Source organism: Melanerpes formicivorus, unplaced genomic scaffold (genome assembly GCF_026170545.1).
Source record: "Melanerpes formicivorus ecotype bairdi unplaced genomic scaffold, bMelFor1.0.p_v2 SCAF_7, whole genome shotgun sequence".
Lineage (NCBI taxonomy): Eukaryota > Metazoa > Chordata > Aves > Piciformes > Picidae > Melanerpes > Melanerpes formicivorus.
In genome coordinates, this window is record NW_027142359.1 from 16,210,609 (window position 1) to 16,237,808 (window position 27,200).

Genomic DNA, 27,200 nt, shown 5'->3' on the forward strand with positions numbered 1-27,200 from the left:
TCCTTTCTGAATCAGGTCAATACAGCACTGAGTTAGTCATGAATGCATGGATCTTCCCTCCATCTTTCTCCTCCTAATTCAAACTATAAGTTATACTGCTGTTATTTTATTGACATCTGAACACCTCAATGCTTATTTTCAGAACAATGAACTTCTCTAAAAACATTTCCAAATGTCCTGAGCCCATCACCATAACACAGGGTGCTCCACCTAACCTCTCCTCAGTTAATTTTATTTTAAATAAGCCAATTATATAAACTGGACACTCCTCTAGCCTGACACTTCCACCCACTGCCATATTGTCAACTGTTACCACTAAAGCCATAACACAGAGCAATGAATCAAGGCTTCCTTTCTGAGCTGTTCATAGTTCATTTATGATCTTAGGATCAGACCTCAGAAGTGCAGGTGCAAAAAGGAGTTGCAGTACTTTTTGTTTAAATGAACTGCCATTGAGATGATTCCGTCACCTGCTTTCAACTGCTAGTGATTAATCTTCTGACATATGATCTGTCATGCAATACTGTCTCCTATTTTGGCTCAGATGTACCCCCAAATATGAGTATATTAAAAACTACTAGCATTTGAAGCATAGCATTTACAACTTATCTTTTAAAACATTTCCTTTGCTGTTCCACACATCACAAATTGTGCAAGCTTCTAAAAACTACAAGCACAGGAAGGCACTACTGATGACAATAACCTAACTCATCACCTCCACCAGCCAGGCCCTAAAACACCACTAGTAATAACTGCGTGTAAATTATAACTCTTTCCTCTGAAGTATGCTCCTGGTCAAGAACTATCAAGTACTTCCTTAAGCAGTCAATTTATTGACTCTGATACCTTGTATTGAACACTTACATTGGATTATGCATTCTTCTGTACTCAATTGTTCATTTGTAGAGTATGGTATACTGTGTTTTCAGCACTCACCTGCTCACCCCGAGGCCCTTGAAGTCCCAGAAAACCTTTGAGACCCTGCAGGTAGAGATATGTTACAGTTAAATAAGCAAAACATAGCTGCTTCTTTTTTTTTCCTACTCCTATCTTTATTTATCAAGCAAAAAAATGATCCAAACTTGTTTGCCTGCACCATTAGTGTAAGTTCATATGAAAGCCAAGTCAGACAAAAAGTAAGAAATCCTCATGGCATTTTAGACAATTTTGGTGTATCAGCATACTTAAAAGTCAATTCCTGACTTGTACTCTTAAACAAATGAGTACATGGGATGCTGTCACCAGCTATCACTGAAAGGGCAAAACTGGATCCAGTACAGAGCATTTCTCCATCCCAAATCCTTGTCAGGATGTCCTTTCTGAATAAGGCAGTTCAGAGGAGGGGTGTAAGTAGAGGGTTATCCCACACTGTTCTAGGACACTCTCAAGAAAGACACACAACACAGAATTCCAGCCCTAATATTAAAAAAAATATATATTGGTAGGGAGAATAGCCTGCTCCTCATCTCAACACTCTTTCCTGTGGTGCTGGAATCATGAAGCTGTCAAACTTTACTCCCTGTGCATTGACCATTTCATGCATATTTTAGCTCTTAAAGGAAAACAAAAAATAATTAAAAGTGGAGCTGAAGCCTGCCATCTGCATCAGTACACTTGAAACAAGACATCTTGGATGTTTCTACACTGTACTAAACATACCCAGACAAGCTGTCCTAGAAGGAAGACTGTATAACAGTTGTATGATTGATGCTGAAGCCAAGTGTCTGGTGTTCACATCCCTTGCAAGAGGTACTGGGGATACACAAGTTCCAAAAGCTGCAGCTTGAAAGACTAAAACAATCCTTATTCTGGATAGAAATCTATCCTAAAATTGGCCTCAAAGACATTGACTGAGTAGCAGGAGTGTTTTGGCTGATGTCAAACATCTGGCTGCCTTGCATCATGATGATATTCATTAGTCAGTAGAGACTGGAGACCCACTGTAATAAGGAATACTGCAACTGATTTCAGCAGACGAGACATCCCCAAGTTTCAGATAAGCTTCTGCATGACCACTAGAGTATTTCTTCATTATATTAATTTTATTCTCATATACAAAACTAAAAGGAGGAATGATTTTGCTCGGTGATAATTTTAGATAATAAAAGAGAAGGATATCTCTAAGGCTTCAAAATTTGCAATTTTTCTATTATGGACTTGCTTGAGGAATCTTGATCCAAAAGAGATGCAGACACTGAGAAACTCAAAGACCTTACTTTCTCAAAACACAACACCACAGGTGCATCCTTTCATTTTTCTAGTCACAAAAAAGGCACTGTCAGTTAACGAAATTATAATCTATTCTGGCTTCAATCCTCTCCTGTAGATTAAGTGTAAACAAGGTACATGTGAACTTGTATCTAAGGAAAGAGGTCTGCATTGCTGTTGGGAAAAAAAACAGAAAAAAAGTCTGTAACACAGGTAGTCAGGAGCTTGGACAAACCAGTTAATATAAAGTATCCCCATTTGCTATATTAATGCATCAGCTCTACACTCTCATCACATGGCATCCACTTTTGAAAAACTTCTTCACTGGCAAATGTTTTTTTGTTGTTTAGTGTTTTTTTTTTCCCCCTGCATTACTCCATTCTGTTTTGTTTGCTGATGTTTATTAACACAACTAAGATTTCACCTAGTATCTCTTAGCCTGAATATCCTAAGGAATGGAAATACCACTTAAAAAAACCCAACCCAAACCATATATAAAAAAAATTGGACATTTTCTTAATGTAATTTATTCTATTCTTTATTCTAATTCAGTAGAAGAATTTCTCTTACAGAGCTGAAGTTTCCTCCAGCTCAAGGAAAAATGCACTTTCTAGGAGAAGCAGTGGGAGATGCTTGGTAGCATAACGTTGACGGCACCACGGGTACTGCTTTCAAATGTATCCATCTGCCTTGCCTCTTACAGGATGCAAAAGTCAAGACAAGAAGAAATACTGAGCCTTTCTCAGGTTGCAAATATTTTTTTTTTTCCTCCAAGTTGTCTTACCACATTATCTTTTATAATGTGAACTTTATTGGGATTTTATAGATACAGATTCCCATGATTTACTCTTACACACATATTAGATATGGAACAAGGCTAGCCCCAAATTTCAGTCAATCTTTTCAAAAAACATTTCCAATCTCATCACAAAGTATCTGCAACCACCCAGGCACTGCTGTCATTCTAATGTACTGGCATGATCTTAGGCAAATTAATGTCTAGGAGTGATGTCCTTTGGCTAACAATCTACCCCCAGTACCCTGACTAGCAGACGTAAGCACTTGCATGGCTGTGCAGTGAAGCTGGATTTTTTTGGGGGGCTCTACTCTGTGAGGTCTCTGGACTGATATATGGAAAGTTTTGAGTGCTGATTTAAAGATGATCCTGCCAGTACAGCTCCAAAGATGAGATTGTACAACTGTTCTGGAATCAGCGTGCTCCTCAAATTAATCCTCATCTCCTGCCATTGTGTCTGTGCTTCAAAAGATATCTGAAAGTAACAGGCCTCTAAACACATCATAAACATGCAATTTTCTGTCCTTATTCTAGAAGAAATTTGAAGCCCTCTCTCTGAGCACAACATGGCCTTTTATAGCATGTTACAGGCATGAAAAACATGTCATATTTTATATGCAACCACAAAGATGCATACTTCGACACTCGCCATACAATGAAAAGTAAAGTCAGTTGTCTGCTCCCTGAGTCTTGATTATTAACACACATTTGTTTTACTACCTCTCTAAAAAACCCTGTAGATTTTCAGCTTTATAAGAAGAAATACACCATTTTATAGTTCCAATCTAAGACAGTAGTTTATTGGTGGTGTTCTACTGCATTGAGGGCTTCAAATGTTTTTGGTGGGTTTTTGGTTTTTTGGTTTTTTTTGGAAAGGGAAGAATGATTTTTTTTCCTCAAGAAACCATCCTAACATGATCTCAAATATTCAGAAGAAAATAGAACCAAACCCACAAGGAATATAGCTTCTCAAAGTCAATCTTGTCAAAACCCCTCAAAATAACATGCACCCTTGCCTCAATGTTCCACCACACATGTTTTTTATATTAGCACCAAATAATGCTGCACAGAAAGTTCAGAACCAGGCAAATTCTGAATAAAGAACTTGTCCTGTAGAGTATCCTCCATATTCACAGCCATCCTGGCATGGTGTAACCACGCCCGAGCAAAGACTGCAGCCAGCACAGCACACCCTCCACTGAGACTTAACATATCCAAGTGCTGGGCTCTACACATTGGCCACAACAACCCCATGCAGCGCTACAGGCTGGGGTCAGAGTGGCTGGAGAGCAGCCAGGCAGAAAAGGACCTGGGGGTACTGGTTGACAGCTAGCTGAACATGAGCCAGCAGTGTGCCCAGGAGAGCCAAGAAGGCCAGTGGCATCCTGGAATGTATCAGGAATGGTGTGGCCAGCAGGAGCAGGGAGGTCATTCTCCCCCTGTACACAGCACTGGTTAGGCCACACCTCGAGTACTGTGTCCAATTCTGGGCCACTCAGTTTAGGAAAGATGTTGACTTGCTGGAACGAGTCCAGAGAAGGGCAACAAAGTTGGTGAGGGGTTTGGAACACAAGCCCTATGGGAAGAGGCTGTGGGAGCCGGGGTTGTTTAGCCTGGAGAGGAGGAGGCTCAGGGGAGACCTCATTGCTCTCTACAACTACCTGAAGGGAGGTTGGAAACAGGTGGGGGCTGGTCTCTTCTCCCAGGCAACCAGCACCAGAACAAGAGGACACAGTCTCTAGCTGCACCAGGGGAGGTTTAGGCTGGATGTTAGGGAGAAGCTCTTCATAGAGAGAGTGATTGCCCATTGGAATGGGCTGCCCAGGGAGGTGGTGGAGTCACCATCACTAGAGGTGTTTAGGAGGAGACTTGAGGGGGTGCTTGGTGCCATGGTTTAGTTGATTAGATAGTGTTGGATAATGGGTTGGACACTATGATCTCAAAGGTCGCTTCCAACCTGGTCTATTCTTCTATTCTATTCTACAAACCCATTACTCCATCCATGGGAAATGGAGGATGAATTCTATAAAGGAAAAAAACCTCACACTTGAAGGTCTTTCAGTAAAATACACACAAAAGTCAATATAATTGTCACAAACCAAACAGATTTGTATTACACCATTAAAAAATATTTGGAGAATTCAGTGTTTATACTTGCTATCAAATATCTATTTAGAAACTACTCAGTTAACACAAGCACCATCAAAATCAAACAGAATGTGGGACACCATTAATTGATATGTAGGATTTGGTTTTATCTTCCCTTTTGCCTGGATGAGAAAGAATATTGGAAATACGCTATTTCTTCAACATTGTAAAGGATACCAAGTATTACTGGTGCTCAAAACAAAAATGGAAGTACTTGATTCTTCTGCAGTTTGTTCTTGTAGCTGGTTTAGTTCACAGCTACTTCTTCTCATATTCCTTTGAAAATGATTTTTGAGATCACACTGAACTAAAAGCATATTTACCTATTTACATATATTTAAAAGCAAAAGATCGGTTATATGAAGTACTTTTAACAGTTTACAAGTATAGTGTTGTTGAAAAGATGATATTCTTACAATCTGGACCAGGCAGAAGTTATGTTAAACTCATTCTAGTTGGTCTGATGTGTACAATGTGGAAACAGAGCAAAATTTCCAGTGATTAAGTGAGCATGATTCTCCACAGAATCTCTAACCCTTAGATAAGGAGTGAATTCTTGTGGCAGGAAGAGAGCATGATGTCCATAAGATTTTAATTTCCTTGCCCTTAAATATCAGTCTCATAATCCAGAACAACTGACAGCTGCTTCCCATCTAAAAAGCCTTAAATCAAAAACTTCTTTGTTTTTGGAGCAAAACTATAAACTTAATGAAATAAGAAAGTACAATGCTTTGGGAATCTCAAGGTGGCCCAAAACAGGCAGTGACAAAAGCTGCCAGTGTCCCAGCTTGTAGGTTAACTCTTAGCAGAGGGGATGCAAATTCTTGTCAGAGCTATGCGTTTTCTTAGTTCAAAAAACTCTGGACCACGTTTGGCAAAATAAATGTCCACACTCCTCCTGGTGCTATATCAGTGATAGCTTCCTTCTCTAGATACTTTTTTCCTATGCTTTGGTTAATTCTAGAAATGATTGAAAAGACTTTTTGAAAAATAATTGTCATACATTTTAAAATCAATATATTGCTGAATTAAGCCATCTTAAAACATAACACTGAGTATCGAGTTTGTTGTAATGGCATTTTTCTTTAGTTTCAACAAGAAGCAACTATTTAATTAATATTCCTTCTATGTAGGTTTCTTGCTGATTTTTGCCACCAAGTATTCAGAGCAGCCTAGTGTCAGATAACCTTTCTTTGCACATGAATTATATTCACTATCTTCTGGGCTGATTATCTTAAGCTTGTCATATTTCCTCTTGACATCTTTCATGTTTCCTTCCCAAAACTGCCTGTCTGTTTTATACTTTCCTATACACACAGGACTGCCATTATTAAACACAGTGTGCAGCACTTGACATTTCTCATGTTGAAAAACATTGCATTATGTTGCAATCTTCCTAGTACTTCTTCTGATGGACAGAGGTACACTGTGTCTTCTGAGGAACACCAACCTAAGCAGCTGTGATTTAGTTGCAAAGGAAGGTTTTGCACTGTTGGCCCTGGAGCCTGACGCTATAGGCAGTCACAGTACCAACAGCAGACCTAAAGCCCTTCTGTTGTTTCCTGACTGCTAGATATACAGGTACTGGCCATTTATTTGAGCCAGGGAGGGTTACATGAAAATGAAAACAGAATCTTACCTTCTGGCCTTTGATTCCAGGTGGGCCTGGAAAACCCAAGGGGCCGGGATCACCCTGCACAGCAAAGAAATCCATAATAATTGTTTCACTGGAACATGATACAGAACTTCCTATTTTCTCTGCATTCTCAAACATTTGGTATGATGAAGTAGCTAATGTTGCTTTATCAGACAAATTTAATTTTTCTTCAGAAGAGGAAAATTGAAAAGCCTCAACTGCAGCTACCTGGTACAACTTGCCTGCTCCTGCACAATGGCCGAAGCATGGCTGGAATAGAATTAGTTCACAACCCACAACAGTGACTTCTAGCCAACCCATCAATAAATGGGAGCAAAGGAAGTACACAATTCTTAAGCTAACCCTACCCTTTAAAGTGTGTGGGTTCACCTCAAGTTTATATATATTTTAACTACTACTGCTTATCATGCTTTTCAACTACATGCTGGTATACATGAATGAGAATTAGATCACCTCATATGTTAGAGAGATGGAAAATCATGCAATTTTTTTTACGGTTATTGCAGATCAAGGAGGAAAGAAGCTTGTTCCTGGCTTTTTTCCCTTGCTCCAGACTGACAGTGAAGAGACTATCTCTGTCAGGATTAGTGCCCAAATTAATACTCAGTGAATCAAGGAACAGATCCTGGAAGTGAGTTAGCATCAAAGTAAATTCAAGTTGATTATTTAGGGTGAGAAAATCTGACTTGGGTGAAAAATTAAGAACCCAAAATAGTAAGAAATACAAAATTGAATATTAGTCACATAGTTGTGGATTACAGATGCATTCCATGGTTTTAGGTGTACATCATACAAATACATGGGTTGGCTTTACACTGTTCTGCAGCACCTTGGGCTCATGCCAAAGAACATACCTTCAGTTTCAGATGGACACACGTAGCTCAGAACATTATGATTACATTGTCAAAATCAAAAGTTGGCTAGAGTAAAATAATGTTGCTATGTCTACAAAAACTTCAATTCAATTTTGTATCAGTGCATCACAGGCAAATTTCTGAATCTTACTCAGCAGCTTTTTTAACACTGAAAACTTGTGAAGTTTAGGGTTTGACAGGTTGTATGCATTAAAAAAACACCACCAACAACACTTAATTTAGGTATGCATCAGCACTTAGTAAATGATAGTTATTTGATAATAGTTGCTTCATTACAGAGAGCAGTCCTGGACTCCTACAGTGCTTTCTACTTAGCACAAATGTTCCACAACTGAACTATTAGCAAATGCTCCCAATAAAACTTAGCATAAATACATGACTTTCTGAAATATATAGTGTAGGCAAACACATTAGAATGCAAATATGCCATTACATTTATTATAATCACACCGATTTTAAAGTTTCATACATAGTAGCTTTTTCAATCCAAAATGATAATCATCACAAGTGTTCAAGACTGGCTTAGGAGGAACTAGAAGGAAAAGCCTGCTAGGCTCTGAAATGAAAGGACAAATCTGAGTGTCAAGAGTTTGTTAAAAAACAAGTGGTTGAATACAACACAACATGGAATAGCATGTGCACTTTTCATCACCGAATTTAGTCTGTCCTGCACAACTGCATGGACTAACACAAGCTGTTAAGGAGAACTAGAATCTGTACTTTGCTTTATCAGTGTGAACCAAATCCAATTTTATTGTTCTAAAAGTGCTTTCCATTTAATATTACTTTCTTTCTATAAATGGAATTAAATACATAAGTTTCAGCTTTGGGTGACATCACCTGTGTCTGTACTGACCAGTCACATAATTGAGTGTAAAAACACACCAGCATCACGGTAAATGCAAAGCATTGTGCTGCTTTAACTTGCTTGAACATTAAAGACTTAAACAAAAGAGTGGGACAGTCAAAACATTTTTCTATAATTTAAAAAATAAATAAATTACCTTTTCTCCACGTTTTGCTTGTCCTGGAGAAACTCCTGGGTCTCCTTTAGGGCCCTGTCACAGAGTAATTAAGCTCAGTAATATCATCAGGGAGGAGGGGCTTTAATTAAATATGTGCAAAAATGTTTTCAACTGTTGCAGCAAGACGAAATGTTCATACAAAATGCATTTGCTACTACAAATTTATTTTCCCCTAAGTTTTTCAATAAAGAACTACAGTGAATATAATAGCATGAGTTCACACAAAAATGAGAATTACATTTTCCATGTTTCTTATTGCCACAACATGTTGTGATGAGAAGATTTTACTGGTAAATATAAGCAGGATTACAGCAGACATGCCAGCTGAAACGCTCTCCCCATATGTCCATCACTTCAGTTCACCAACTGTTGTCTGAAGACTGTGCCAGACTATGGGGCTGTTACTGTGCTGACTAATTTGTTTAGGTTTCCTCATGCTGAGCACTTGCTGAGCTACTCTCATGGGCAACATAGGATACTCAGGCAGATGTACAGGACAAGCAGCATGAGGCTGCCTGACCATCAGCTATTTCAGATTTGTAACATACAGGACTTGAAACAGTTCAGGGACTGATCCTCTGCTCACATACAGTACTGCACATCAGGGGCCACACTTCCCTCTGCAGTTCATATTTGTACACGTGAGGCCACTTGATAAACTACATTTGTTGAACACAAAATGAAGACTGGGCAGCGAAATTAATCTGTTGTGTTAAATTGGTGACAGGTCACAAAGAACAGTTATTCAGCATGGCAAGAGTTATCCAAGTATTTTCCAGTTGATTATATCTTGGAAAGCAAACAGTTACACTCCTTGAACAACTCCAATTTGTATTCTGCTTCCATTTTCCAATGCAGGCATATCAAACTAAGAGTTTTAATAGCTCTCGGCTAGTTAAAAGACAGCTATTGTGATAATTTACCCATTGCCTTTCCTTTCCCTTATAAGCTCAATCAATTCCTCATTCTTTTTAATTTAGAAATCAAACAACCATTATTATGCATGTTCCTCAATTGTAGATGAGCAGTAAGTCACCTCATGGTCAATACAGGAAGATAAAACAAAACACTTCATTATTTAATCTATGCAATATTATATATCATTTGATCGGTGCCAGAATCCACAAACTAGATTTTCTTAACTAATCTATTTTCAGAAAGCCAGGAATACAGCCAGAACTCATGAGTACTTTTAAACTACTTTAAAACCACCCATCAACTCTTTATCAGGAATCAAATGCCAAGGACATTAGATATGGGCTGAAACTGCTAGCACATGCTCAGGGCTTGATACTATACTGTAAGGCTATTAGCTACTGTTTCATGGTTCAAAAGCAAGTGCATAAAGGATGTCTCAGCACACGTGGGACAAGACACATGCATCTCAAAGGCAGAATAAAATTAAGTAATTTACTGCCAGAAAATTGTTGCAACCTGTCTGCAATGTTTTAAGATCAGACAGAAGTATGTTTGTTCCAGCCTACACAGTAAAGCATGAGTCAACCAGATCTTTATAGTCAAAACTTGGTGAGCACCTGGCTCAGGTTTATTTAAAGAAAAGTGTTTCAAAAGATACCTGTACTGAAAGGATAGTTCACAGTCTAACAGAAAGATCACTAAGCAAATAGTAATATATAGATTAGATATAGATAAAAATATACCTATATGTACATATGCAATACAATTCCTTCTATTCTTAAAGTCAGGGAGACAGATATAGAACTGATCAGAATTATGATTCTGTGGAGGGAGAAATTTAACAGGATTTACTCTCCTAGCAATGTATTCCATTATACAGCCAGCATAAACATAGTAAAAATTAATTATGAATGTCTAAGTTTAACTGTTCCCACAGAATCAGATAATAACAAAAGCACACACAAAAATAGAGTCACTTGGTTTAAAATATTTGACACTGGAAGCTTTATTAAAATAATTTCTTTCTATGTCCTCAAGCAGTTTTTAACACCTGTCATGACAGGTCAGACTCCTGCCATTAGGAATTGTACTAAACCAAATTGTGGTAGCTGCTGGTTTTTTTCCTAACATATCTATCAAGTCGTTCAACTCAAATGAGTTGAAGGCATCCTGCAACTGCACAGATCTGTCAAATCTATTTAAAGGGCTTATGTTACACAAGTTTGAAGAGTTTTATTTGTACTTCCAGTCTAGTATTTTGTCTTTGGTTTTGAGTAACCCATCCGTAAATACTCAGAAAAAAAAACTAGTTAGCATGTTAATCAAGTGACACAGTGTAAATTATTAGAATATTTAAATATCAAATATTGGGCATTCACAAAAAACAAATAAAAAACAAAAAAGAGGTATTTATAGTGAGAATAGCAGTCTGGGTTTTTTTGTTCTTTGAAAAAAACAAAACATAAATAATCAAGGCAAAAGATTACAACAAATAATACTTATTCTCACTTTAATTCCAGTTTTCCAGAGCCCAAACTGATTTATAAGAACTCTTTTGGGAAACACAGGCTATTTGCATGGCTGACAGTTTCCAAGTCATCATTCTGCACACACAGGGTGTTTTTTTTCCCCTCAAGAGCTTTGTATTTTGTTTTGATTTGAAGTTTAATTTGATGGATTACATGTAATTAAAATGTTTATAGTAAGTCTCCATCTGAAAACCATAGCAAGACAATTGTTTCTGTTACAGGAAACAGTTCTGGGGCTTCCAAAAAGGCATTAAGAAGTTCATAAATTTACATGGCAGCGTAGATAAATTAACTCACCTTTGGACCTGGCAATCCTGGCAAACCTGGTTTACCATGTGGTCCTGGAATACCCTGGGGGAAGAAAACAAACCAAAACAAGCACAAGAAGAGAAAATAAAAAGAAGGAGTGGTGGGATTATTCAGTACAGAACACGTATGAACAGTTCACAGAGAATCATTTTACGGGATCATTGTTGCTTTTAGAAGCACTGGTTGGGATTTCCAAAGGATTCTCAAGAAAGAAAACATGCACATCTTCCTAAAGGGAAGCTGAGTACTTCCCTTTCTTTTAAAAATCTGTTTCTATTACATTCCAAAGTAATTCTTAACAGGTACTTGGCACACAGTCCCTGCAATGTTGCTTTCCTGCTGCAACACTTGGAGGCACTGGGATAAAACTGAGAAAAATCACATTCTGAGGTACTGAGCTATACACTACAAAGTGAAAGAAGTGGATTGGTTCTTGCTAACTTAAAAGGCAACTCAAAGCAACATGTTGTACTATCTCTAAACAAATCACAAGCAAAACCCCTTCCCCTTCATGATTTCCCACAGCCAGTGTAGAAAATGGGCTTGTTACTAAAAGAGCTGGGCTTAAACTATTCCGGGAAGAGACTAAATCTACCAGGACTATCTATGCCTTCTAGGCTAAGTGTCTGTTCCTGCAATACACTCAGCAATTCTCACTTCTTGACAAACTACACGTTAGGGAAAATATTTGTTACAATGGCTGTCAGCAGCTATTCATCTTCCAAACACTGAAGGTCCAAACTGGTGAAAACCTTTCCCTGGTAAATCAGCAGCAAAGCTTTTGTTGAAGCCGTTAAGGCAAAAATGTAACCCAAACAATTAATCCAAATTCCAAAAATAATAAGAATCCTTTTTTTGCTTTCTCATACGTTCAGTGGTCTAACAACAAATAAACTCAGTGTTTCTTTTCCTCATCTGAGACTGAATTTACTGGTTATACTTTGCAATAATACTGAAAGCTCTGTCTGTTAAGTGCTCTCTCACATTAACAACAGTGTTGACATGACTGCACAGAAATGTTAATCTCACGTGCTGTTTGAAGGGTTAATTTGCACACTGGCAACTTTTGAGGCATTCTCGGTGATTCAGGAGAAAGGAAACAAACAAAGTGCCAATGTAGCTACAGCCCTGAAGTGGCTCCTAGCTATTGTTGCTTGAAGTGTTATCATCTTAGGGCATAGTACTGCAACACAGAGGCGCAAAAGTGAATTTCATCTCATCACTGCCTAATCCTGAAATTGCTAAAATGTCGTTACTCAGAAACTCAAAACAAGACACCTAGAAAACATTAACTGTCAGATGTGACCTTCTCTATCACAAATTCAGAGATCAAAATCAGTTCTTCATGGAAATCTCAAAGCATTAATCAGGCACTGACATCATGCCCTAAGTCACCAACCCATGTGAATGTCAGGATCAGATTTGATCACACACCCAAGAGACTCAAAAAACCCCAGACAATGTGCCTTGGCTCTGTGCTGCTTCCCTCCAACACCTCAAGTCACACTACAGGATCAGAAAAGGCAGCTTATGTGAAAGAAGACAGCAGTCATAGGGCAGACTGGTAAATGGGGACATGAACTTTGCATCAGCAAGGTTTTTTGGCTCAAAAAACGCTCCTTTATCATGCCATGTATCTTCACAGCTGTACTTGCTTGAACTGATCAGTGTTGTGTAAACTAAAGAGCACTGACATTTCAAAAGCATTTATTTCTTTGATCAAATAGTTTTATAGACTTTCATGACCCACGTAAAATACATACGCTCTGGACTATTAGTAAATATTCATCTTGGCCATTTTCATATTTTTCCAGGCTGCCCTCTTGTAACTTCTCTCTTTACACTGGAAATTGTATCCTAGTTAATAATTAATCCAGAAAAATCACATGGTAGAGCACTGTACTCTTAAGTACTCTATACCTTAAAAAAACCCACCAACCAAACAACAACAAAAAAAAACCCAAACCAAAAACCCCAACACCAAACCAAAACACCCAAACAACTGAGCAAGAGAGATGTCACCAACAGGTATGGCTTTAAACATATGCAAACCCCCCCTCCAAACCAAAGTCTATACTCCAGTTGCAAGGACCTACTTGGGTATGTGGGATCTTGTCTCTGCTGCCAGATGCATCATTGAGAAAGGCACTATCCGACGTAAAAACCTAAACTGTAACCATTCTCAGCTCTTACATAGAAAGATCATTTGTAAAAAGGATTCCAGAAATCAGGAATGTGGATTTGAAGGAATGCTTTTCATCCTATGCTTTTAAACATGTCTCATCACTCCCTTTACCCCAACTGCTTTAAAGCATCTGTTTAGGTTTTGGATCCTTTCACCAGTGCACTTTCTACCCAGCCACACAAAGTTTTGAAAGCCAGAAGAGCACACAACGTTCAACATACTATTGAGCAGCAGCTTGTTTAAATGTCCCTCAAAGGATGAGTCAAAACTTCTCCCACGCATGTGCTGAGCCTTCAGATAAACTACTCCCTTATCTCCCACTTGTGATTTGCCTGGATGAGTGCACTCCAGCCATAACCACTTACATACCAAAAACCATGGCCCAAAGTCATCTACACACTCTCAACTCTTCTCTCCAGCTGCTCTTCCCTTAAAAACCCTAAAATCAACCATGACTTCAGGCACTCCTCGTGCATAGTTATTGGTACACAATTATGTAAACAGATTTTTGCACCATTATCTAATCCCTGTAGTGGCACAGACTTCTCCCATGTTCTTTGCAGCTTGTGCTACAGCCTTTTGCTCATTGCAGGCTGCTGTCCCTGCTCACTGTTCGGGTACAGAAAGGAAATCAACATATGTTACTGAAGCTTATTTCTTGAGCAAATTAACCAGGTATCTGTGGAGCTTTTTGGAAGTGGTTCCCCGGTCTGTCTCTCTCAGTGGTTAATTTTATATCCACTGCCAGATCCTCTGTGGCTGTGGCATGCACTGCTCACTCCCCCTCATTCCAAACACAAATGAACATGACCTTAGATTGCAGCAGATGGGAGCAGCATGGAAAAACCAGAAGTTAACAGTGAGAGCAGCACAAGCTAGCTAAGAATGTAACAACACTCTGTGTACGCACCCATACACTGAATTAACTCTGCCGGAGGTTCACGCCAAAAGAACCCAACAACTGTTTGCTTTTGCTTACTTCAACATATCTGCCAAATGTTAAGAATCACGCATTTTATTCATATCCTTGATTATTATAAAAAAAGAGAAAAACAAAGTTATGCAAACTTCAGTTTGGTTACTGGTGACCTGACTAGAGCTGTAGAAGGACATTGTTGTTTTACTCACCCGAGGACCTCTCTTTCCTGGCAGACCAGGTAAACCTGGAGGACCTGAAGGACCCTGGTGATAGAAAAATCAAAACAATTGTAGCTAAAACTCAATACAAAGTCAGTATCACAAGTCTGAATGAGACTGGTTCTTTTAACTGATAACTTTTTATTCATGCAGACCTTCTCAAGTTGAAACTCAATTCCTGAACTACAAGCATGTGTGTTTTTAATCTGCCTCTAAATCTGATTTCTTTTTAGAGGGTATCTTATGTCACTGCAATTGGAGCTAACAATCTAGAGAATAACTTTTACTGAAGTGTATTTATATTAAAAGAAGAAGAGATCAGCTCAAGGATTAGAAATAAGCAAGTGCTGTGTATTTCAAAATAAAGAAGATGGAATAATCAAGCTTTTTAAAATAAGCATGCTGGCATGCCAAACATTTTAGAAGAGTCAGGAGTAACTTTGAAAAATGTAGATATTACCTCACAGAAAAGACAGACATGAAATAGAAGCATATAAACATTGACAAGTGTTTAGTTTCCTGTTGAAAGATTCTCATAACTGGTAACATGTTTGCCCTTGTATAAATGCTAGCATATAACCAGATGTTTCTTTTGCAAATAAATTAGATTATTAGTCACTCTAAGACTATTAGTGTACTACGCTCTGTAGATTTAATTGATTGTAGAAACCTTTTGTTTTCTGTAACTGCTGTTCACATTCAAAACACCAGGATCTACTTCACTGTACTTGAATGAGATCTCTACACTAAAACCTGCAGTGATTTATATTTCATCTACCACACTTGACTCCTAAGGAAGCATGGGCTATTCTTAAGGATGAATTCAGCTGCCATAAAATTGCCAGCAAAGCAAATCAGAGCTTTAATAGAAATCCAAGTAATTCCATTGCAAGAGAAAAGGTGCATCAGAAAAGTCAGACCTCATGAAGAAGAGGAGTCAATAATGGCAGAAAGGGATTCACCTTGCTCTTCCACCCAGTTTCCTTACACTCCTGTGGCTCTGTAAATACTACAAGCTGACAGGCATACCAGGGAAGCCAGAAGGGCAACTATGGTGGCTTAAATAGCCAACTTGCAGCCTTTCAAAATAGGAAGCGGGGGGGGGGGGGGGGGGAGGGGAAATGGAACACACACCCCACACCCCACCCTTTGGAGGGTTTATTAGCAACCAGCATATTATTAAGATAAAATTAGTGGGTTTAAAAACCTCCGTTTTGTAGAAGTGCTATTTCTTTCTCCTTGGAAAGACAATGTTACTGGCAGAGAAGACAATGCTGATTCCAGACTTTGTCAAGCCAATTACATTCATTTCACCAAAGTCAAGACCGCTCTGGACAGTTCTGGGAAAAACAATGTTCTGAGGAAGAAAAAACAACCTGATTTCTTTCTCCAATTAATCATAGTAATCTTAGGAGTCTAATTGTAGTGCAACTGCCTGTTAGGAGTTAGGAATATTGGTAAATCCATACATCCAGCATTTCCTTCTCTGTGTAGTCTTGAAGACAAATCTATGTAACAGTCCAGATCTTTAGGTCAAACTGTAGCATGTCATAGTTTTACAATAGGAGATTTGTTATTCAGCCTGACTGTATAAAGGCTGACTAATATCCTCACATTCTTAAGTAAAAAGATTTTGTGTTTAGTAACAATGACAACAAAACAAGCAGCAAATAGAAAAAGAGAGAGCTCTTGACCTGGGACTCTTGTCCGGGTTCAAAACTGTGCATGAAACAGTACAGAGAGCTACCACTCTGCCACTGCTGGAGTAGTATGCTTTCTAATAAAGTCCTCTCAAATTTCAAGTTAAAAGATGTTCTTTGCTTAGAAAATTTTCATGGAACTATATAGGGAAATATTATGTTTTTATTATGTTCAATAAATGCAACCAGTGTGCATTATTTTGAGATTTGTGGTACAATACCCCCATTTCACATGCTTTCTGTATTTCCTTAGAAAAAACATTAATAGCCAAACCTCACCATTTTCCTAATAAAAATCTTAATGAGTATTTATTAAGATACTTTATCTTTGCTGCTGATTTATTGAATGAGTACAGTGGTAACATTTTTCCCTGTGTCATCTCAAACTGTGCCAGGGGAAGTTTGGCCTTGAGGTAAGGAGAAAGTTCTTCACAGAGAGAATTGTTAGCCATTGAAATGGGCTGCCCAGAGAGGTGGTGGAGTCACTGTCCCTGGAGGTGTTAAAAAAGGGATTGGACATGGCACTTGAAGCCATGGTTTAGTAGTCATGAGGTCTTGAGTGACACATTGGACTTGATGATCTTTGAGGTCTTTTCCAACCTTGGTGATTCTATGGTTCTATGATTCTTTAATAGCACTTACTTCATTTGGAAAACAAAACAAAACCAAACAAACAAAAAGACCCCAGCCCACAAACCAAAAATCCCCATCACCAAAACCCCTCTCATTTTCATTACACTAACTCATAATTATCTCTCCACCTAAAAAAAAAAACCAAAACAACCAAACCAACCAAAACCCCAGAAGGAATAAAATCTAATCATAACCAAGCCCTCAGCAACCCCTAAAAGAAGCAGTGAAATATTTTGAACTACACAGCCAGACATGAATAACGCTTCCTCGAGGCTTTCTAAATCAAAGCCAACCACTGTAGATTAAGTTAACAATAATGATTCAGCACCAGCAACCCAGATGTTTGATTATAGCACTAACAAGGACTTTCCTTAACCAGAGTATGTCACTCCTTAACCTTCAACTCAGACTCCCCCCTGTAACTTCAGCAACATCTCCACTGACAGCAGACTTAGTAAAACATACACAAGCCTCCCTGGAAATGCTTTTCTGACTACTTCTACCCTACATACTTCAATCTGTGAAATGAACTACAACTCACAATCATCATGACAGGTTTTTACTAGCTAGAAAGTGATTTATGTCTTGCAAGCCACAGAAGTCAACCTCTGAGAGTGAGCAAATCTCTCTTAAACCAAGGAATTAGTCATTTGTTTGAATAGCTTTTCCTCCAACTACTGGAAATAATAATTAAACAAATCTGAAGAAAATAAAAGTGCTAATGTGGGGTGTGGTTGGGTTTTCTGTGTTTGGTTTGGGTTTTTTTTTTGCATTTGACACTGACACAAATTTAAAATCAATTCATTTAATAACATCATACGTACCTCAAGAAAGGTATTACAACTTACTGTCCTTGAGAAACATAAACATTTCATTTAGCTATTGAGGAAAGAAGCCCAAGTTCCAAATAATTATGACATAATACAAGTAGGTGCTACTCTCCCAGAAATTGTCACTACCTTTCAAATGGTCTTTAGGGCGTATGTATTGGTGAACTTTCACAGACACTTTTCTAGAATACTGAAAGCCCTTCTGTGGATGGATGTGTTTTAAACTTGCACTACGCCAGAGGTAACAGGAAGGATTTCTTCTACATATAACAAGACCCTAACATTTCAGATGCACAGCAGTGCAGCAGTGTTAAGTAGTTAAGACTTCTGCACAGGCGTATGCTGATCCTGTTGCCATTCAATAGCTAGATCCCTTAAGTTTCTCTTGCAAAACAACTACAAAGTTTGTCTTTAAAAGGCATTTGATTACCTCCGAACCACTCAACCTCAGCTTGCCTCAAACACTTTAAAAAAAGATTACATTAAAGAAAAGTGAGTTTAATGCTTGACTCAACAAGTACCTAAGGCAAGCAGTCCTTCAGCTAAACAAAATAACTCCCCCATCCTTTGTACTTTTAATTTCTGTACTATCACACTGAGTTTCATCTCATCAGCTTTAGACCTTCTGGGATTCTGATACTATCACTAAGAATTCTTCTATATACTCCTAATATGCTCTGTCCACCTTTTAAACCCATGTCCACCTACTTTTTATTCTTGCTTCACTTATATTTCACTGGAAATTATAATAAACCCCACACACTACTTTTTCCAAATGCCCTAGAGTAGGCAGTCCCCTGTGTACAATTAACCTCTTTTCTTGACATCTGTGGATGTCTGTCCCCTTCTCCTACAACAACCAAAGCAATGTCATCAACAGTGCATCTACATGGCTTTGGCTTTTCAATACTGCTACTCAGAAGACAGGGAAACTGTATCCATTTAGGTGAATTAAATGTTTGAATATTTAAATATAATATCTCTTAGCTACTAAAAATAAAACTGAAAAAAAAAAAAAAACAAGTTTCTATCTGAATTAGCAGATACTGAGATTTCTCAGCCTGGGCAAGGAAACAACAGTTATTTGCAAAGCTAAAAGGCACAAAAGCAATGAACTGCCCAGTATATTCTCTGTGGCCAGGGACAGCATCATCAGGCAATTTTGTTCAACTGAGAAATAAGCTAGAAGTGAAATAAGTGGAAGTGTGAAAAGGTAGGGAAGAATAAAATAGATGAAATAAGCTAAAATAAGCTGTTGTTGATTTAGCACCATATTCAAGATCTCTGAACTGCCTTCTCTCAGGGCTCTCACTCACACATCTTGGTTGGAGTAAAAGAAGCCATCTCATCCAGGACTCAGTTCTGCTTAATGCAGGGCTTGCATTTCCAATTCCTCGTGGAAATACCTCCAGATCATTTCTCTTTACAAACCAGATAGCCTAAGGAGCACCACCTTCTGGTCCTCTACTATTTCTCCTCCTGGCTGATTGTCTTCATAATCCAGAAAGCTTTTCCAATAGAATAAACTAATTCCTACCTCATTTCTCATGGGGAAACCAAATCCCACACAGATAGGCCTGCAGATGCAATTACCTACCAGCAAGTAGCATAAGTCAGCCCTTCAACTCCCGTTAACCTCTCCTTCTACCAAGTATGCAACTATGTATCATGTACTGCAAATTGCTTTAAGGACTGCAACAGAGAATGAGTTTGAATGTTAAACAGTTGGAAAGAGATACCAGATTCTTTTAAACTTTATACAGTGCCAAGACCCTCTGAAAGACAAAAAGGAGTGGCTCATCAAATGAAGGGAGCAGCTTTCCCTCTAAACCCATGGTTCAGGAGACCACACTGTCCGGCTTTAAACTCACTCTGTGTTTTTGTAGGGGTTGTGAGTCATTTCATTTGGTATAATTTTAATCAGAGTCTTAATAGCTTTTAATAAATAGCTGCCCATTTTCATATGCTATCCATAAATGAAAGGTTTAATTTTGGATCTCAGCTTTGCTTTGAAGGATGAATTTCACAGCTGTGGGATCACGGAGTACAACAGGCCTAATTATAGAAGGCAAGAATCAGCTCTGGTAGATGCTCAAAAGCTAAATGAAACTGAGGAGTTTAAGAACCACAAAAACTACTTCTTGCTGATCAGCTCTAAAAGAATAAACATTATTTCTGTGGTGAAATCTTGAAAGAAAATTCCAACCAACCACAGCACAAGGGAAGAAGGAAAAAAAAAAAAGGGAGTTTCATGCCCCATCAGGATTTTTTGCTAAAAGCCAAGTTTGTAAGTTCCTTAGTTTTACTCTTCAAGGATCCCCATGGATAAGACTCTGTGAGTACTTATGCGTAATATTAAAGCCACACACATAAAATGTGGATTATCAGTGGTCTTCGCTCCAAGCCAGGATCACCTCAAGTGTGAGGCCAAGAACTACTGTGCCATGCAAATTCCATGAACCACAATTCTTTACAAAAGTTTGTGCAGACAAGGCCATACGGAGGCCTCGTTTCCCTTTGGCATCAGTCTCTCTGGCAGCACAGAGATTTAGCTTTGCCTCTGTTCCAGTGGTGCTGCTGGCCCCTTCAGACAAACTAGTGCCTGTAATGGTCTAGACTAACTTCCCAACTCTGTCACAGAGCTCTAAATCTTTAGGCCTGGTCTTACTTAAATCCTGACACCAAAAAAAAAAGTTCAGCACAACTACACCATATTCATTGCTACTGACTATATCAAATGCAAAGTCTGCTCTGCCTGCCTTCCTAGATGAGACAACCTTCTGTAAGACAGGCATAGAAAATGGGAACAAAGACGTCCTCAAAATCTCAAACTAACTATCATCTTTGATGCTGCATGTGTAGTGTTTGAGTCTATAAACACAAAGAAACAAACAAAGCCCCCAACAAAAGAAATCGCAAACAAACTGACCCACAAAAAAACCCCAGAGCATTTGCTTAGAATTTCTTATTAATGCAAACAATCCATGGCATTATCAGCAGCCATTTCTGTGCCTAATAAAAAAGAATTTCACCTTCTTGGCTGTAACTGACTAAAATCACAATCTACAAACTATGCACTGAAAATAAAAGCTTCCAATAGCAATTATTAAATATCCTAAGCTCCAAAGCTGGAAATTAACCTCATGTTGATGACAGCTATACACTAAGTCCTATGTCCCCATAAATACTACTATAAGGGACAAAAAAGGAAAAATAATTAATCACTTCACATTCCAAAAAGATTAAGCAAGAGCATCTCTGGACTAACATGACTTTCTTGTTAACACATTTTTCAGTTGTGTTAACAATCCCTTTGCATCTGGATCCTGTTTAGTGTAAAAACTGAACTTTTAAATAGGTTCTCTGTGGATGACTACCTTCAGAAAAAAAAATATTCAGTGCTGAAAGAATACATGTAAGAAATTTATGGGCATGTTCAACTACATATTAGGAGCTGATTTACACATATCACATTGCTTTCCAGTTATAACCACACAAATGTGTGTACACACATATCCCTCCAAAAAAAAAATCCCAAAACCAATTAAATAAACAATAACAAACCAAGACAAGCAAGTGGAATTATCTGATGCGTGATATGCTTTAAAAATGATAACTAAAAGCTCAAACAAGAACAAACCATTGTATTTCCCAGGATAAGCAGGAACATCTGTTCTTTCGTGTCTGTAGCTTCATGTATATTGCTCCCATTTTTATGTATTAAAAAGTTTGAGTCTTGTGTGCATAGTAAGAAAGGACAAAGAGCTTTCTATTAAAAGCACTACCATGCTTCTCTAATTGTTACCCTGCAAACTGAAAAAACGCCATGCAATCCTCTAAGACTGAACTCAAAATTACTTTACATGCAGGTATGCAGGACCCCATAGCTTTGGCTAAAAATGGTTTTAACAGTCTAGATTCTGCAGCTGATCTCTTCCAACAATTATGACTTTTGATAACATTGCTCAACTGAGAAAGCTATATCAGCCTTTCTAACAGCCTGGCTGCTTCTTGCATGGATCAGCATCTACACTTGTGTACTACATGAATTTATCTTGCAATTTTATTAATACTCTCCATAATGAACAGTTGCCTACTACTTTATCAGAATGTCTTGAATGTCTTTGTATTCTGCCAATAAATAATAATATACAATGCTTACACCAAGATTACATGCAAGAAAGAGATATACTTAAGGCAGGCAAACATTTGTACAGTACAGATGGGAGAAACTGCAGTCACAGCTTTGGCATGCTTTGCAAGGTTTCTTTCAAAGGTTCTGTTAAATGTATGTTGCTGCACTACAGTAAAAAAAGCAGTAAGAATAACTTACAGGAGGTCCAGTTTCCCCCTTTGGACCTCTGACACTTCCCATTTCAAACATTTTGTCAAGATCTTCATAGTCATAACTATAATTATCAACACTAATTTCATAACTGGTTTCCATATGGTAAGTCTCATCAGCATCAAATGCACCTTCCTGCCCTGGATTGAGTTGATTATCCAGAGAGATGTCAGCAGGCAAACTATACAGGGTTGTGTTGAAGATTTGCTGAGTTTTGCTTGATTCTTCTATATGCTGGTTTGCTTTGTCTGTCCTCTTGGTTTCAGTTTTGCTCTGTTTTACAGGAGAGATCAGAGAAGGCTCACTTTGTCTGCCTGCATCTTTTGTGGTATTATCTAAAGTATTTAGATATGATCCTGATGGGACTTTAGTGATACTTCTTTTTTTGCTCATCTCCTGCTGATGAGGAGGCAGATTGATTTTCTCCTGGAATTCTGTTTCAGGCCAGGCTTCCAGCAACAGCAACTTGGCCTCTGCAAACCCTGATGCAGAGACATTTTTCGACTCAAAGTGTTCTGGTAGAAAGACAATTTGAGCAACACTGCTAACAGGGATGTTTGATGCTTCTTTCCTTCTATAAGCTGATATATCTTCTGACTGTTTTTTCTCATCAGTCATCATCTTTGAAAAAACATCAAGCCCATCTGACACACGTGGTGCTCCTAGCAGAGATCGGTATGTTTCGGCCTGGCGACATTGCTGTTTCACATATTTACAATAGTTTGCAGCGGCTTCTGCAGAGGGAATAATATCTAGCTGACATATAACTCCTTCAAAGCTGACAGAGTGAGAGTTCATCCTTCCCAGGGTGAATAAACTATCCAAATCAAATATTTCCACCTCAGAAAGCACTTCTCTGCTATAGTACTTCTTTCCACACTCAGCAAATATTGAGACAGTCTTGTCTCTAATGTCAATGGCAAATGAATGCCATTGTTCATTATGAACACTATAATCAAAGTATATGGACTGCTTCCATCCAGTGTACACCGCTACCTTTCTTGGTAGCAGCTGGACACCAAACTGCAATCTACTTTTCTTCCTGATACTGAAAAGGAAAGCATTATTTACTCTGTAAGAGTACAAGCCAACCAATATGGTGAACTGACGTCCTAGATTTGATGGTATGACTTGAACAGTGGGGGACTCAATATGTGCATCACCAGTTAGTACAACTCCTGACACAGTTAGACGAACACCCCGAGGTAAGAGAGATGATGTTGAGGACACTGTTGTCTCTGAGGGCTGTTGAATGTCTTTCACAAGGCCTAGCTGATGAAGAACATCTATTCCTGTAAAAAAGAAATAAAGGCATAATGTTAATTTCCTTTACAAGGTCATAAATTCAGATCTGTATAAACAAATGTACACACAAATTCTTAACAAATCTGTACTTCCTAGAGCGCACTGCACACAGCAAGGCCACCAAATCCCTAGTGTAAGGCACACCAATCTTTCATATAAATCAAACACATAATTAAAACCAGAACAAAACTTCCACTAAAAAAAAAATCAGATTTAGGCATGTTGGAGGTGGAGGGCATAAACATCTTCCTTCAGGATGAATAAAGACACTTATGATGGAGATGAAACAGAAACACTACAAAGGTTTGAACAGGAGCTAAACTGTTGCAAGCAGTCTTCCAGTACCATCACAAAATAACAACACTTACAGCACTGTGATTAGCAAAACTATGTTTGTGAAGAGTGCTACAGAAATACTCCAGAGACAGACAAAACAGACAAGAAGGTTGGGGGCTACAACACATGACATGAGAAATGGTTGAAGGAGATAGATTTGCTGGGCCTGGAGTTGTCCATTATCTGAATTGGAGTTATAGGGAAAAAGAGACAAAAGTTGAAGAGTAATGGGCACAAGCTGCAATACAAGAAATTCCAGCTCCATACAAAGAAAAAGCATTCTCATGGCAAAAACCTTCAAGTGTGGGACCAGGGGGGCAGAGACATAGTGTGAGCTCCATTTTTATAAAATGTTCAAAGCCCAAAAAGATAGGACCCAATGACCTGAATTATGTTCAGCATTGACTCTGTTCTGGTAGGACCAGTTGAGTCCAACATCACTCTAACCTGTATTTTTTATTTTCTACACAAGGGGAAACTGAACATTTTAGTTGTCCTAAACAGCATTGCACAAAAACATACAGTACCAGTTTTTTGTTTTTTTGTTTTTTTTTCCCTAACTGGAACTGGCTGAACCTAAGCTTCAATCAACTGCTTATATTGAAAATGATTGGTTGTAACTATCAGCTGTAGTGATCTAATAAACCTAACTAGGATGAGACTGGCAATTCCCATAGCATTTAGCTGAGGGCACTTGTACAATGGACAATGTGCCTGTACTAAGTAAATAAAGCTATTAAATGGCATAACAAATATTTGCAATAATCAGGAAAATGAAGGATTCTCTGTTATAGTAAGAGAAAAGAGCAGCTGGAACAAATGGATGCTCACTGGGAAAACAGGTCTCCTTTTCCAGTCCTCCCTTTTTTCTGTTTACTGAAAGTATTCATAGCAAACTTTAAGAATAGACAGATGTTGGCTTAGTTTCAGTGGTAAATTACGAAAACAGCCTGAGATTTCCTTGAGAGTGGTTTATGAATTGGAACCAAAAGCATTAACCTGACTGCACTGTACATCTTGAAAACTAATTACACACCTTGTAGTGTTTCTAGTCATGTTTGAGATTCATGGATGCACCAAGATGATCCTGGCAGGTAGCCAGCGCAGACAGGGGTATGGAGGAAGTATACCTTTGCAACAAGTCCTGTGTATGCCAATTTCTCAAGATGTTTTGCCTCAGAGCAAGTAATTTACTATGGCTGTATTTTTATCCATCACACTGATAGCAGAGGTCAGGTTTTAGTAGAGCTCCAAAGCACAAAGCATCTGCTAATGAACCACAACACTTTCTCAGGATTCCAGTCCTGCATGGTCTGCAATGCAGAGGTCTTACACATGCAAGTAATAAACCAAGACACTGCTCCAGCACCTCCGTGCACTGGCTGGGCTAGCTGACTGCACAGAAGGGAACAGCTAATAATCTAAAGCTGAACCCAAATATCACACCCTAACCTGAAATATTTGGCAACTGTTTGCATTTTAAATATTTGCAATTATTGTATGAAAAAATAACAATGCATGTGATCTGTGTGAAGTGTTATCAACTGAAATATAAAACAAAAGGCTTGAACTTAAACTGGCTTACAACAGCCAGTTTTGAAGTGACATTCATGAGTACTGCTACCAAATAACAAACTGAAAGCTAAGTTGCCAAAAACTTTGCAGTTGGATTTGAAAACAGCATGCTCTTTAAAAGTTATTTCAAAAAAGGAAAATCATCTGAGAGCATCATGAGAAATAAGAGACATTCTCCACTTCCTTCAAACAGATTCCTGCAAACAGTGACAGGTCCTGAGAAAGTTAAATGCAAATAAATGCTGTGTGAAAAATGTCAGCAAAAGATTAAGTATCAGCTAATTATTCCTTGCTGACTTGCTGTGTCTGTTAACTGGCCATCAAGCCAAAACTCTGTTCCAAACTTTTTTGGCCAGTCATTTAATTTCTGGTCCAACATGCATTTTTATTTTATTTTAAGGCTTTCAGAAGCTCTTGGCAGTACACAGGGGTTTGGGAGCAGGCAACCTTCTTGACTCTTCCTCCCAACATGACAACCACTATTTTCTTTACCTATCAGTAGTCAGTTTTCTTTGTTTATCCTTGGCTGCACAACATCTGTCTCCACTTACTGTATACTCAACCCATTAGTCCCCCAAATTGTAACAGTTTGTCTTCTTGAAGGAAAAGCTGTTTGGGGTTTTTTGTGTCAAGTGCTTTCCTTTCACCTTCTAGGAGGACTTGAAAAATACACAGCCTTACTGCAAAATGAGGGGAGATAAACTTAGCATGAACTTCAGAAAAAAGTCTTCTGATCCTTACAGCATTAAAAAAAAAAAAAATCCCAAAAAGGAACTAGAGAGGGATGAGAGGATTTGGCTATTTGACTGTTCCATACATCAATCTCCCTTGTTCATTTTCCATGTTCCTCCGTACTCACAACTACTCTGAAGGCAGGATTATTTGGAGTACTCTCTCTATTTTAACAATCTTAGTATAAATATCACTTGTTTTCCCTCTATCATTATGGGGAAATGAAAGACAAGAGTTATTAATCAGTCAGCTCCACCAGAACTGAGGGTAATTACTCATCAGGTTGCCCATTTCCTAGGTGGTAATGCATCTGCCTCTTCCCTTTCCATTACCTACAAGTCTGGAGCAGGACAGGCCACTCACATTTGTGGATGCTGCCCTACTCCAATGAGAATCAGCTATTAGAAAAATCATCACAAAGGCATATGTTCCCCCTTTGAGCTGGATGTGAAAAAAAATCAACAACCAGTCTTGCCAGGCAGACCGTCAGCAAATAACGGAAGGCAAAGCTGCAAAGAGAACAGGGGAAAAGCAAAACCCCAATACTCTGCAATTACTAGTCCCAGTGAATGATGAGATGGAAAAAGGCATTAGTGAGAATAATGGTGTGAGGCTGCTGAGATATCCCACTGGGCTCTAGCAAAACGTTATCAGGAATGAGTCTTGTCTTAACCATGTAGCCCATGTAGTTCATATTCAGCTGAGCATTTGCAGTTAGCATACTTACCAGCTAAGGATAACCTATATCTTGCTTGACCTGTATGGTAAAGGAAAATGGCAGAGAAGTGATGCTACCACTTTCCTGGCAGATAAGAAATGACTAAATGGCATGTTAGCCTCCACCACTTTGGGATGCTAATACTCCCACAGCAGTTTCCAGTGCAAGCTGTACATCTGGTACAGTTATAACAGCTGGCAGATTAAAAAAGAAACTAAAAACAAGACAACTTTATTTCC

The 27,200-nt window shown here is 38.5% G+C and overlaps 1 protein-coding gene across 5 annotated transcripts in view; it reads right to left on the bottom strand.

Annotated features, from left to right (window-relative positions):
* The window catches only part of COL24A1 (collagen type XXIV alpha 1 chain), a 126,147-nt gene that overhangs the window by 90,216 nt on the left and 8,731 nt on the right, over window positions 1-27,200 (bottom strand). For all 5 annotated transcript variants that reach the window (XR_010987677.1, XM_068141188.1, XM_068141190.1 and 2 more), the window contains exons 3-8: window positions 22,284-23,587; window positions 14,779-14,832; window positions 11,454-11,507; window positions 8,689-8,742; window positions 6,792-6,845; window positions 937-981 (exon numbers count right to left, since the gene is read on the bottom strand). Coding sequence is in view for 4 of the 5 variants with exons in the window: in XM_068141188.1 (XP_067997289.1) it covers window positions 937-981; window positions 6,792-6,845; window positions 8,689-8,742; window positions 11,454-11,507; window positions 14,779-14,832; window positions 22,284-23,587 (1,565 nt within the window). In the remaining variant the exon portion in view is untranslated. The remainder of the gene's footprint in view (window positions 1-936; window positions 982-6,791; window positions 6,846-8,688; window positions 8,743-11,453; window positions 11,508-14,778; window positions 14,833-22,283; window positions 23,588-27,200) is intronic.